The 14,839-nt window shown below is 45.2% G+C and overlaps 1 protein-coding gene across 2 annotated transcripts in view; it reads right to left on the bottom strand.

The window, feature by feature from the left end:
- Positions 1-1,239: 1,239 nt before the first annotated feature.
- Positions 1,240-14,839, bottom strand: part of Aak1 (AP2 associated kinase 1) — a 145,086-nt gene continuing 131,486 nt past the window's right edge. The window contains exons 18-21 of one of the 2 annotated variants that reach the window (XM_051154859.1): positions 14,649-14,750; positions 13,204-13,314; positions 11,291-11,401; positions 8,690-10,465 (exon numbers count right to left, since the gene is read on the bottom strand). In XM_051154859.1, the coding sequence (XP_051010816.1) occupies positions 10,371-10,465; positions 11,291-11,401; positions 13,204-13,314; positions 14,649-14,750 (419 nt within the window). In that variant the 3' untranslated portion in view covers positions 8,690-10,370. Of the gene's footprint in view, positions 2,517-8,689; positions 10,466-11,290; positions 11,402-13,203; positions 13,315-14,648; positions 14,751-14,839 lie in introns of those variants that run through there. The other variant, XM_051154858.1, reaches the window with a different exon arrangement.

The raw sequence follows: 14,839 nt of genomic DNA, 5'->3' as shown, positions 1-14,839 counted from the left end.
TCAGAGCTTTCCAGAAATAAAAACACACTTCTGAAAACACAGCCAGTCACCTGTCTGCTCTACTTTAACATCTAAAAGAAACAGATCATTTAAAGGTTTGTAAGGACAGCTCACCAGCTCTTTTTCATTCCCAATTTACTTCTAAGTTTCAGGTTTTTTGTATCCACCCAGTCAAGAGGCAGCAGAGGTGTAGGGCAAGGGGTTTGGGGGCTAAAAAAAACATGCAAGCCTAGCTAGTGGCTTAGGACCTTATTAGTGAATTGCATAACAATGGTACCCAGGCAGGCTCCCCAGTGGCTGGAAAGCTACAGATTCTCTTCCCCTGTTGCCAGGGGGAATCAGAAGGACCCATAACTTTTTTGGCTGGGAGGAGAGAGTGTTGAGATATGGTGGCCTGGAATCAGTATTAAGGCCAGGCTAGCCTCTAATTTATGGCAATCCTCCTGCCTCATCTTCCCAAGTGCTAGGATTACAGGCATGAGCTACCAGGTAAATGGAATTTAAAAATCTCACCCTGAAACTTCAGTCCAACAGGATTGCCCTGAACTGTCCAACAACTTCAATTTTACCATGAGAAAAAAAAAAATCTACATAAAGCCAAGGTTCAAGTCAGGTCAACAGGCAAATGCAAGAAGATGAGTGATTTGATAATGGAGGTAGGCGCGGTGGCTTCAGTCAAAGGAAAAGGGTTTCTTCTATGCACACACGTGCACACATCCACACTGAACAGTGGGCTGTGGGGAGGCAGAGTGTGCGGCTCCCGCCTGTGTGCTCTTTGACGTGGTGGAGAATCTGACCCACATTATGCACCCACAACTTGTGCACGTGGGCCAGCTTGGCTCATATAGACTCAATGACAGATCCCAGAATACTTTGAGAGCTGCTGGCTCCACAGGAATGAATGATGCATGGCTGAAGGGTTGACTTCTTCAGATGTGCAGTAGGTTTATATTGCTCTTCTTTCTAGAAGTCTCTCTGTTCCAAGAGCACTGTCAAGTCCCGGAGGGATCAATCTTGATTCTTCAATGAAAGTGATTCCCAACAGGAGCTATAGGAACTCAAAGTTGCAGTGTAATACAGCCCATGTTAACTGGGGTAAAATATTCCTGGATTTAAAAAGTTTCTGGGCAGAAAAGAATCAGAGTTTTGAGTGCAGGTGGAAGGCCCCTCCTAAGGAGACACAAATGCCTACAAGTCTGGAAGTCAGTATAAACAAAAGCAGTAAGGCGCTCACTTGCTCGCTCGTGCTGAGTCCCACAGGAACTTGGCTAGTCGCCTCGAAGTGATTCCGCTCTGAGGCAGGGGACTGCTCCCTGAGAGGCTAGCCTGGAGTGGTGTGATGGGTGCTGGTGGGGAGGCTGGAGGCAGGCCTCAGGCTAGTCTCAGCCCCTAGGGCTTCTGCTTGCCTGCTTTTGAAGGAAAGGGCGCCAAAGCGAAAGGATCAGTGGCGGGCAGCTCTGCGGTCCGGGAGGACAGGGAGGAGACAGACACGGAGCCGGCTAGCGACTGCTTATTGCTCTGTGAAACTATCTTGTAGGCAGCGATGGGCTGAGCTTCTGGACTTGGCTCATCTTCCGGGCTATAGTGTCGGGAATATTTAGATAAAGCCTGGGGGCGGAATGGCTTGCCAGCCACCTGCCCTGAGAAGGCTTCTTTCTGGGGCTGCAGTCCTCTGCTTCTGTCATTGGGATGGCCCCCAGGTTCCATGGGAGATGCCTTGGGAGAGCTGCTGTCAAAATGGTCGGCCACCTGGACGGAGTGGGAGGAGAGACTGGCCTGCTGTGCAAAGCCAGTCACAGGATACTGCACTTGGGCTGCGGTGTACACGGCTCTATCGCGGCCTGGAAGCAGAGGCCCTTCGCTGGGCTGACTGAGGTTGGCCTGCGCTGGCACATCCTGTGAGGAGACCTGCACAGCCAGGAACTCCTCTACGCTCCTCTTCTTGGTAAAAGGAGCTCTGGAGAACACGTCCACCTCCTCTGGCTGGGAAGGAGCTACACTGCCCTTGGAGACAAAAGGGGCTTTGGAGAAAATGTCCATGTCGTCTGCGGGAGCCAGCGAGCTCCTGAAGGGGGCAGTAGCAAAGACGTCAGGCTCCCCAAGGCCTTCTGAGGCCTGCTGGCTGCTTGGCAGGAACTGGCTCTTTTTCCTATCCTGTTCTCTTTTCTCTGGCTCAGCGGATACTCCAGGCTCAGAAAACAGAGTGGCTTCTCCCAGCTTCCCCTGCAGAGGCCTGCAGCTCTCATCCTCCTCTTCAGACTCAAGAAGGAGAGGCCGAGAGCCGCTGCAGTCCAGCATGTCCCCCTCCAGGTCAGTCCCCTCTTCCTCGCTGCTGTGGAAGGAACTGTTGCTAGAAGGGCCTTCTCGGGCCAAAGCGTCAGACTCCAAGGCGTTCTGAGTCTTTGTGCCAGGGGCTCTGCAGGACTCTGGATAGAGGGCGAGGCCTTGGGTGCCCACGGATTCTTTAAAGTGCTCTACAGTAATTACAGGACAGGGACTGGGCTCTTTCTGGAGACCTAGAAAAGCACAGAATTTAGAATTAATGTGGATGCTGGTTCAGAGCTCTCTGCAACACTTAATGGTCAACGGAGGCAGGTACACGTTGTGGAACTAAATGATAGATGTTGAAAATGGAAAAAAAAACAAAACAGAAAAATAAAAAAGGTCAAGCAAGGTAGATGCACACAGACTGAAGACACAGCGACCGTCTCACACTTTGGATCATGGAAGACACAATGAGCAGGAAAGGTGAGAATGTTAGGCACACAAACATTCACGGCAACTAGGCAACACTCCTACTTGCAGGCCAGGCACAGACACCTGCTCTACCTGGCTCAGAGGCAAGTGAGAACAAGCCCAGTCATTCCTCTCCACATACACCAGACAGTCTGCGGCTATAGAGAACCACTGCCTGGGGGTGAACTTAAACTTGGCATTTGGCACGTGCTCCACTTGGCAAGGGACAGACCCCCTTGACAAGCAGAGTTCAGCTGTCAATCAGTGCGCGCTACTGTGATGACACACTGCAAATGGTGCTCACAGAGCACGAGGCGCCCAGTGCAAATACTGCGGGCGCTTTCTGAGTCATACTAGATGACGTCAACGTTGGCTGGAGTTGCCCTAGAATTTTGATTTTAGTGTCCCGGGTTAGCAAAGATCTCTTTAACGAACCCACCATCAAATTCTTTGAGCAGAACTACTAGCAAACTCCAGTGCATAGCACAAGTGCTGATGTAGGTAGAGGTGCCTCTGGGTGCTCTGGCTATTAAATAAAATAGACAGTTATCAGAATGCAATAGCGCTTACCTTCCAAGAGACATTAGCAGGTTAGAAGTATGTCATTGGGCACATGTTAGCAAGAGGGTAGGAAAAAGGCACATGTGACTAAGCAAGAAGAATCCAGAAAAAGGGTAGGTAGTTGGGGCTAGGGGTGGGGGACAAGATATAGTTCTTTATGGGCTCAAAAAGGAAATGTCAGCAGAATGTCCCAACCCACCGGGATATTAGTGATTGGCCATCCCCTCCCCATCCGGGCCCTCTTCCTCTGGTGAGTAAATTGCCAGACAGGAATTTCTACTACATACTGCTGGCTACTAAGACTCTTGCTTGAACTAAGAGCACACAGAGCACAGAGGAAGGGGCTACCAAGTCGGTTTATTGGGAAACCAGTCACTTAACAAGGATTTACACTTTAGAGAACACAAGGGGGGGGGGCAAGCATTTTATTAAAAGACTATACAAAAATACTGCTTTTTGTGAATCCTGTAACTTTTTTTTTTTAATGTAGAGCTTCATTTTAATCAGTTGACAGTAGATAATTTTCAGGTCCCTACCTCGTTTTTAGTTTTTTTTTTTCTAATAATTAGAACATACTTATGAATTCTAAACTCAAATTTTAAGTTGAATTCTGTATGGTACAGTGTGGTTTTTTGAATAATATTTGAAAAACATGATTTTAAAGAGAATAATCTTTTTCTTGCACAATACCTCGCCTGCATGCAGTTAAGTGTTGATACAGAAACCAGTAGGGGATGGTCCCTACCAGATTCCTGCTCCCTCACAGTGCTTGTGGACATAATCGTCATTTATCGGGCAAGAGAACTGAGATCAGATTTATCTCAGAGATACCCAGGTGACAGCTAAAATGAAGCGGGAATAGAGAACCACTAACTTTAAAATACAACTCACCAAGAAATGTAAGAGGCTCCCGAGACTCCTTAGGCCACTTTCATTCCCATGTCAGCCAGCCTACAGCCTCAGCCACAAAATTAAGGTGCATTTCATCTCTTTCCCAAAACTACCTGAATGCTGTGCTTCTCAACTGGCTCTTTTAGCACAGAGAGATAGAAGGTTGAGTCAAGCCAGATACTAACCCTCCTGCTGTATGGACTGATCACCAAATGACACTGTTTTCACTGCAGTCAGTAATTTGAGGGAACTAAAACTGGACTCATGCAAACCGAGTCATGTACAGACTGCAAAAGGCACCCATGTACGATGCTGTCAATGCAAGACTACACTCAGAGACCTCTGGGCAGCAAGAGGAGAACTCTCATGCGCCGTGGGACATGAAGAACATGCCCACCCCACGCAAACTACTCTATCAGGTAGCAGGCTTTGAGTCAAGAACCCAGGTCGTATCTCTTTTTATTTTCAAAACTTCTAGAAATAACTCCATTTGGTTCCACTTGAGGCTGTTAAGTTGCACAGATTCGGTATGAACTCACAGATCTTCACTATTCCAGCACTATCCCAGAGCAAAGCGCAGCGTTCTTGGAGTGGACTGACCTTGGGAATGTTATCTGATTGACAGTGAGGTCATCAGAGTGCTCTCTAAAGAAGCAAAATCTGAGATTTAAAAATAAATTATTACTGTGTGTGCCCACACAAGTATGTGCTAAATTGTGCTCAAGCCGAGGTCCCAGGACAGTTTGCACAAGCCAGGTCTCTCCCTGCACCCTGTGGGCTCTAACTCACGTCATTGGGCTTGAAACGGATGCTTCTACTTAATGAGTCATCTGCCTGGTCCCAAATCTGGGATCTAAACTTCAGGCTGGCCACTCTTTAGTGTGCGTCAGAATTTTACTTGCCTATACACTATAACTGAAATAATGGTGACAGGGAACATCAGTGACAAATTCTTGCCAAAGTCTGAAGAAATGGCTTAGGTATCTGGTACACTCAGGGATTAAAAAGCAAAATATCCATGAGATGTGTATGATGAGCTGACATTCGGTGAGATCCTCATGCCCAGGACTGACAAGCTGAGCAGTGTGCGGTCCCCACGACCTCTGATGTTCATCATAAAGTCCAGCATTTGGTTCTCCCTTACGCTAGGCAGTAACGGAAAAGCCCACAGCTAGATGCCAAGAGCAATTAAAGAGCGCTAGTTCTCACTGGGCATAAGAATATTCTTGCCAGCCTAGTGTTTAATTCAATTGGCCTGGCTAAAGAGAAAACTAAATTAGAAGAGAGCGGCGGCTAATTGGTGCCATTTTATCACCTCAGTATGGTGCTGCTGAATGTGTGTTTGTAGGTCTCTAATTCTTGACTGTAATTGGGCTTAATTCTCCAGGTTCGTCATAAGTCACTCAACCTCAGGACATCTCACAGGCAACAGCTCACTTAACCTTCCTCGGGACACCTCACAGGTGTCTGCTCACTTGCCCTTCCTCGGGACACCTCACAGGTGTCTGCTCACTTGCCCTTCCTCGGGATATCGTACAGCTGCCCACAATTCTCTTGTCCACTGGTATTTGTAGCCACTAAATGTGCTCAAGTCCTTTCTGCAGAAATGTAACGGCTACCTAAAGCTATTTACACATCTAAACATCATGCACGCATTTCAACAGATAAAAGCTTTATTCCTCTGTATGTTTACATAAGAAATTTGTTTACAGACTTATTTATACAATACTTGCGAAGCAGTGTTCATTTTTCACATTTTACCGCACAAGATAGCTTCATTACATCACTTTGCTTTGCTTCCCTGGGGAAGACAAGTTAAAGACCTAAGGTAAGAATCCATCCAGGTGACAAAGGCATATACAGCAGGGCAGAAGAGAATTCCCCAGACAGTGAATTCAGGTCACTGCATCAAAGTGAGAACCAAGGAACGGCTTCCCTCTTACCAACTGTCAGCCCAAGCAGTCTACAGGCCTAACCCCTCCCCCTTAGAGAAAGGAAACCCAGGGGAACTATATAGGCATCTTGTTACAGACTGAAATGGAGGCCTTCTGGGACTCAATCACTTCACAAAAGCCAAGTACATCCAACTTGGGGAACATTATCATCACGGAAAGGAAGGGGCTAATTTTGTACTGGTAAAATTAGTCTCTAGAGAGGGATGTAAATTAGTTTGCAGCATCTTCAGTGTTTCACTAAATACCCCATGCTAACCCTTATATCAGGTAGCCTTTGATTTGCTTAATTCATTCAGTAACAACAGACTAGGCAGACCAGGCAGGTTAAAGACTCTTGTGTCACAGGGTTTTTTTTTTTTTTTAGCTTAGCTCAAGGTGTCTACAGCATATGTTCAGCTGAGCATGGTCCCCACCCCTATCCCCCCACCCCACATCCCGATCCTAAAGGTCTCCTCATTCCTACAGCACTGCGGAAGACAGAACTAATTCTGCCTGACCTGGGGGAAGGCTATGTTGGTTTCAATCAGAGCAAACATATTTTTGGGAAGAGCATAAGAAATGAAAATTGCAAACCACAAAAAATCTCAAAAAAAAAAAAAAATTCCTTTTGGATTTGTTTTCTTCCAATTATTAGTAACAAAAGTTCTAGAATTCTGATCTGATCAGAAAAAGCCAAGTTTAACACTAAATGCTAGCGAACAGTGACAACTTCTTTTAGGGGAGTTTAAAACTCTGTTGTGTTTAAATTTCCTGAAGACCCGGGGACTACAAACCTTCCCTTACTTAGAGTGGTACTGAAATCCCTCGTGGCCATGAAGTCTTCTCTAGAAATTGCCTGTGGAGTTTCAGTGTCTTCATCTTGTCAGTGGTTTTGCTTTTTGGAATAGCTCAGTGTTATTTACAGGCAGAGGTGTTGGGGAAAACAGATCAGAAAGAAGATGCTGTGAGTGCGTGAGCCACGTTCTTGCTACCTCATCTGGCAATGTTATGTCTACGGACAAGAGTTGGACAACTCTGATGTCACTGGCCTGCCTTGCTAGGTCAGCATCCACTTTCCAAGCAAAATCAGATGCTTCCACAGGGAACATTCAATCACATGAACCATTTCTGATATGTCTACTTCAGAAATCATTGTAACAATTATAATACTACTTAGAAGTGACGACTTAAACTTTATCTCCTCTGAAGACCATATTTTTAAAAACTTTAGGAGTTAAATTTGGTTTTCTGAGGGTGGTGTGGAGGAGAATACCAATTTGTGATATTTTCTGGTACAGTAATTACTTCCACTCGGCAGAGAGAAGATCAAATAAAAAATGTGCACATTGTATTTGCCCATATTTTAACAGCAAGTCCCTGATTATACAGATTAAAATAATGGAAATCTCTGGATTCTGTTTTACTGCAACAGGTAAGGTTGTGTGTGCTTAATATTACAGAAGGAAAATCTATCTCTAAGCTTTTGGTGATGTGGGCTTTTATTCAGGTAACCAGCAAATCGCAACAAGTTCTGTTCATTCTGATCTTCTGCAAGCAAAGGCTGAAGAAAGCTGTAGAAATACCTGAAGGACATCTGGACTATATGGTCCTTCACAGTCCTCCTAAACAATAGCACAGCGATGCTATTCTTCTACCGTCTCAGATAATGCCTGTTTAAGGTCATAAGCCAGATCTGGATTTGGTTCTAGTAGCCTGAGCGCCCCTGCCCCGTTCTCAACAGCCTGCTTTCATCAGCTCAGGCCCACATTAGTGAGATGAAAGAAATGAGCTGGTGGACAGTCATGCAGGCCCTCTTATAGTTTAGATTTGGTCCACGCATCTCTAGGTACCACACACCATGCTTTTCTCAAGTCACTCCCTCAGCTTAGGGTGATACTGATCTAAGGAAGGTTGTGCTCACCAAGTCACTAGAATGTATTCCTCAACAGAAAAATAGCTCTGCCTGCCAACGCCTTCCTCCGGAAGAATCTGGCCAGGTCTCTCGCTATCCCACCCAGGCACCATCTTCCTTGGCGAGAGTCTTAATTTTCATTAGTGTCTCCATTAAGCCTTATTGAGCCAAATGGCTAGACAATATATCTCAATATAATTATGGGTGACGCACAAAAGAACAGTTTAGAGACACTTAACCTAATTTCTAGACTGCACCCTTCATAGCTGCAATTAAACTGAGAAAGTAGACACTTCATTATATTGCTACCGTTTGCATGAGGAAAAAAAAAATATGAAACCACAGACCTAAAACATTACCCTTATTTAAAAATAAACATTTCCTTCATTAGTTTATACATTCTTTCTGTGTCCAGGAAAGAGGACACAACCATTTCCTGTCCACCAAGGGGTTAACCAAGTCCTGCTTCCCTGCAGCCCACTTGTGGAGAGCTCTTCATGACATCTCCTCCATCCTCGCTGCTGCACACCACGCCTCGCTCACTTGTAGAAAGCATCTCTTCTAGCAGAGGCCTTTCCTCTCAGCTCATCTAGGCTCAGCTGGACAGCAAGTACGTAAAGTCAGGAGGAAGACTGAGTGTCCATTCTTCCTGCTGGAGACAACGGTGGCCCTCCATAGGGCAGTGTTTGCAGGCGCTTGCTGCTGCTGGTTCCCCACCACTTAAAGTGCAATGTGAGCAAGAAAAAAACAACATAGTAGCAGAGAACAAGCAAACGGATTTGGGATTTTATTTGTACAAATCTGATGAACTCAAGAGTTTCCTTTCCAACCCTGAAGGACAGCACTCGAGGAAAGGGTTCTCTGCGCCCACTCCTCTTCTGAAGGGTGATTTTACAAAAAGTGCTCTCCACAGAAGGAAATGAAACACTCCTTGATGAGTAAGTACACACAGGGTGAGCGGGAGGCATGTTGTAGGGCAAGTGCAGGGGCCTTTATTTAAATCTCTGAACAATAGTCTACGGTCAGGGAAGAACTACTCTTTGTTTGGTCTTTTAAATCTAGGAAGCCAAGGAAAGCCACTGCACGCATTCCATCAGCTTCAGCCTTCAACTTAAACAACAGAGAGGAGGTAAGCAGCCACAGTCAGACTGTGCCCAGCACACTTATTTCTGATTATCTGAAAATAAACAACATGCTTGGCTCTACAGAGACAGAGGCCTGCGGAAAGCTTAGAGCAAGGCATACACTGTGCCTGCAATAATTCCATGTGTTACACTGTAGGAACGCTGTGTGGTTATACACGGGGGAGATCAAAACCCTGTACAGACACCTGATGTCAGACTTGAAATGCCAAGGAGAAACAGAACTAGTCAGCATCTTCATTTATACACAATTTACAATATTTGATTCAAAATAAAAAATCACAAGAAAAATACATCTGTTTCTGCTACAATTCCTTCCCTTCCCCATCCACCCCCCCCCCATGAAAAGTCTTCTAGTAAAAGGTTTCATGTTCCCACCACTGTCTTGTTTTGGTCTAATTCTGAGATTCCCAGCTTGGGCCAGGTAACACGGAAGGATGGCAATGCTTGGTATTTATATCACATACGCATTTATTCAAGGATCTCAAGCACTTGCAGTCACACCTCCAGATTTGAAAAAAATCACGATTCAATGGACGCCAGATAGCTAGACAAACGCCGGGAAGGTTGCATGGGGCTTAAGAGCCTTTGGCTCATCCTACTACCAAACAAGGTCAAAGCTGGCTGGCCAGAGCTGAGCCCAATTTCTCTTCACAAACACATCTTACTAGTTTTGCCCTGTTTTAACTGCACATCTGTCTCCAGACTTCTGCCTGGGGGTAAGACCAGCCACAACCGCCATGTCCTCAGGAGACTGCATCGAGATAAAAAGCAAGAATGGACACACTCATCAGCATCTGGGAGACGGGCTATAGGACTGACATGGGGGCCATTCCTAGCAAGAGTGAGACAAAGTGTCCATCACAGGCTCAGTGACAGCCAAGCTTCTGTGAGTGGAGTCCAGCAGAGGTGAAGCTCAGGGCAGTCAGCACTTGAGTTAAGATAATGCCATTGAAGATGGGGAGTGAGAAAACACAGCAAACTAACGAGGGGAGCCGGCCAAGGAGCGGATCTGGAGGGTCAGAGATTTTTCTTTCCTTATCATTTCTATAGGAGAAGGCAAGGGGTAGGAGAAAGGGGCTTGAGGGCCCCTTATTTGCAGATTAAAAAAAAAATCATTTTTCTCATAACTCCGTAATGAAATGTGTATTACGGCATGAAGGTTACAGAACTGCGTCTGCTACTGGCTCACGGCTACAGGTCTATGAGCTGATCCACCAGCAGCAAAGACCTGGCTAGGTTGGGAAGACTGGACTCAGAGCTCCCACTGCTGTTTCTAGAGTGCCCACCTGGAAGTGGAAAGATAGGATTCAGTACAAAACACAGGGTTAGGGTTAGATGTGCAGAGCAAGCAAAGGAGAAAAAGAAAACCAAAGAAACCCAGAGAAGCAACATTTCACGTTTAAAAAGTCTTACATGTTGACTTCTAAACATAACCATTGGCTAGCCACCACCTCCCACCAACTGTTCACTCCATGCACACCACTGTAGAGGCAGGACACTGCAGAGATGCCGCTGGCTCTAAACCAACATGTTTGCCTATGAAGCTCTGGCTGTACACTAACCTCCTACCAACAGAAAGTCACCACTCCCCAAAGTAAAAATTAATTTTGCTTTGGGGAAAGTTAGTTGCTAGGGTACTATAATAAGAACATATATATATTTTTTTAAATAGGTGTTTTGTGCATGTTCACATGATTCAATATACCAAAGAAGAAAAATGACGTTCTATAATGTCCTCAGATGCAGCAGACACCAAAACACCGCCGTTAGCTCTCTGTTAAGAATCTGCATCTCTTTGTAGATTTTTTGATTGTGATAAAATGTTCAACACTTCTGACATATACCTTCAGGATTCTTCCATCTGGAGAGCATTCTTTTTGGGTTGACATTTCATAAAAACTAACTCTTCTCTAAATAAACCCCAGTTTGTGATGTTTAAGCTACATAGATCTACACCTCCGGCTGCCTCACGTGTTGGTCCAGCCTACACTGATTGCCACCATCCAGTGTCCTTCACCAAATGGAAGCTCCCATCCACCATGCAGGCTAGGGACACTGCTTTGATGAGAACTGATGCCAAGCTCTTGTCTCTTCTCCAGCCTCTTTCTTACCTTGTGTGTTTTTGGTTATCAGTACAGGAATAGGGTCAAACTCATCTTCTGCCACCTTTTCCGAGCCCTCAGCGACACCAAAACCTGAGATGAGATTACTATCTTCTGCAGCTTAATACAGAATGCAAGCACACAAGCAGAAACAACAGAGGAAGAGATTAGCAAATGAGAAAACAGGAAAGAGGCACCAAACCTTCAACTATGAGCAATCACCATTCTTAAAGGTGAAAAGCTCTTATTTTTCTGAGTTGAAATAAAAGTAGGAAACTGGAAAATACAGGTATATAGAAGTAAGAACATTTAGATTTTACAATGTTAAGATTTCATAAATGACTAAGAAATGGGTTATCAAAGAATTCTCTACTGTGTAGAGACCATATAGTCGTGAAGTTTCTCTGCACTGTCACTATCGTTATTGTCAACAGAAGCCTGGCTAACAACACCTGAAATGCTCAAAGCCTGGGGCAGGAGACAGAGGAGCAACTATGCAGAGGCTGGGTCCCAGCTCCATGGCAGTGTGTGCTTTAGCAAGTGCAAAGGTGAATTTGACCCCAGGACCCAAAACCAACAATGGAAGAGAAGTAACCAATACATATATAAGGCAAGACTCTCAGCTCTGTGACAAAAGACTTTTAAATAACTCAGAATACTGGGGTACAAAAGCACACACACTGACACCACTAGCACAAGTTTCTTAGACTACCTCCTCCTCCATTTTGGGGTTTTGTTTGTTTGTTTTTGAGGTAGGGTCTCATTATGTAGCCCCAGTTGCCTGGAACCATAGAAATCAGCCTGCCCCTAACTCCCTACCACACCTGCATATTGTCCATTCTAATTAAAGCTAGCCCCCAGCAAATGCTAGCTGAGAATCATTTGGTAGGCACTCTGGTTACACACTGGTACAAAACACCCCTGCCAGCTACCAGTGTCTGGACAGCTGTAAAACAGAACCAGCTATCATCACTGCAAACCCTGAGCACCTTTGGAGGCCTCCTTCTTGAAGTCCCTTTGAAAAGGGCTTAACTTGTTCAATTTTTAATGCATCTCAAACACAGAATTAAGCTTACTGCCTGCAAGCAATCTCTCACCATGACTGACCCCAGAACCCAATCCAAGCTAGTCTGCCTGCAAAATCTCAAACCAAAGAAGCCACATCTAAGAAGTGAAAATGGCAGGTTAGAACGAGAAACTCAGCAATCATTTATGACTCAAAGGTGGAGTAATATTACAACTTTCACAAGTTCAATTTTTGAGGAATGTGCTTCTTTTGTTTTTTTGTTTTTTCGAGACAGGGTTTCTCTGTGTAGCCTTGGCTGTCCTGGAATTCTTTTTGCAGACCAGGCTGGCCTTGAACTCACAGAGACCCACCTGCCTCTGCCTCCCGAGTGCTGGGATCACAGGTGTGCACCACCACCACCTAGCAAGGAATGTGCTTCTTTACACTAAAAAAACTTGAATAAGGTTTGATGAAATGACTTTTTTTTTTTTTTTTTTGAGACAGGGTTTCTCTGTGTAGCCTAGGCTGTCCTGGAACTAGCTCTGTAGACCAGGCTGGCCTCAAACTCACAGAGATCTGCCTGCCTCTGCCTCCCAAGTGGTTTGTTTAAAGGTGAGAGCCACCATTGCCTGGCTATGAATTTACTTTCTAAAGCCAATCAATCAGTGGCTCACCCATCTATAGTATGGACTATCTGTATCCCAGTTCCTGTCAGGAAGTGGTTCCCGCACCTGTCTGTAGTTGCCAGGGCTTATGAACTACTCTGAGAAGAACTCTAACAGTGGCCAAAGCCATTTCCATAGAAATGGACAGTTTGATACTTTACTAACAAAGACTTTTGACAAGAGGAAATCCCCAGCAGCTGTTCAGCTCTTCTGCTCAGGGATATATGTGGGTCCAAGAAGGAAGACTTTACCTTTGTGAGTGGGAGCAGAAAGTGCTATAGGGGCAAACTCTTCCAGAAGGTCAGCAGTAGGGTTAGAAAGCAGAGAACAGTCAAGCAGAGAGTCTTCCCCAGTGAGAGAGTCTGAATCCAGTTACCAGCATCCCAGGCAACGATGGCATTAAACAGCACACAACAATATTGTGAGGTTACTTTAAAATTATTGCATATATACAATATTGCATATATACAACCCAAGGTGCAGAAAGAAAATCAAAGAAACACACTGAACTCTCTGAACCTCTAAGGACAAAAACATGTATCCTAAGATTACATATAAATTTAAGATTTTTACCTCAGAAGCTGCTGGTTAAACAAGTCTGTGATTGAAATGTCAATAGAAACAACCTAATTCTCTGCAAATACCATTTGGAAAAGGTCTTTGTAACTAGAGTTTCACTTAACTTTTCTTCACTCAGGAGAAAGTTACTACTTACTTAAGTGCTAAAACTGTTCGGGAAGGAAGCTTCCTGACCCTCCTGGGTTCCCACTCAAAATGTCTATTACTACTATTCACTAAATTTGAATTCTCCTTTGAACATATGGTATTCTTTCATGTAAAGAATTAGAGAAAGTAAAATTCAGAGATGAAGCATTTGAGCAGGGAGTGTTTCCTGAGAGAACACTTTCACACGAGGAAAACTAGAGGCAGCTGTGCCTTTGGAGGGACATTTTTCATATGCATTAGTTTATCATCCACCTAAGGCACACAACCAGACAACCTTATCAGGTAATGAGGACTCACAGAGATGAAGGCAGTCAGCTTGGTTTGTACAAGACTGAAAGCAATACCGGGTCCAAAGACATTTCAATTTTGCCTACAAGCTAAACGGAAAATCACCTCTAGATGATGAAGCCCTGATCTGGAAAAATATTATCAGCAGGCAGGAGATGAGCTCCAACAGATCCAGATGGCACTAGGACTGTGTACAGTGTGTGTGTGTTGTGGGGGGGGGGGGGGTGCGGGACGCGCCTGCTCGGCAGCTGGAAGGGCTAAGGCAGTCGTTTACCTGAGCAGACTTCTGTTAAGGAGACAGAGGGACCTGCCACCAGTGAAGAGACTCTTTTTTCCTTTCTGGTATTGGGGATTGACTGTTGCTAGGATTCTGTACACGCTCTGCAAGCTCTATGTTACTGAGCTGTATTCCCAGCCCTGGGAAAAGAATATTGAGTGACAAAATTCTGTAACCAAGGCAAGCCCCGGAGTCACTCTTCAGAAAAACTTCGAAAAGTACTCAGTTCTTTAGCACAAGGACACACTCAACATCTAGAAGCCGGCACTGTAAAAACAATTCATAGCATCCACTGTAAAACCAACCAGAATGCAAAGAAACAAAGGCTCATCTGTCACAGGTGGGAAGGCCTGCTCTGAGGCTCCTGCACTGACCAGCTCTGCAGCTACACAGACCCTGACTGACCTGTGCGGTTCGAGGTCACAGACTCCGTCTGAGATGGAAGGCGCTGGGCAACAGGCAGCTCCAGTCCAGGAATGAGACTTTCAACAGCAACATCGGCTTTTTCTTTTGTACCAGGGCATTAACAGTGGAGAGGAAAGGATAAGAGAAGGAAGAAGTCAGAGGCTGCTCAGGAAAACCTGTGAAGGCTTGCT

The sequence above is a fragment of the Acomys russatus genome, chromosome 13 (assembly GCF_903995435.1).
Source record: "Acomys russatus chromosome 13, mAcoRus1.1, whole genome shotgun sequence".
Taxonomy (NCBI): Eukaryota; Metazoa; Chordata; class Mammalia; order Rodentia; family Muridae; genus Acomys; species Acomys russatus.
This window is presented reverse-complemented; position numbering and strand designations above follow the sequence as displayed.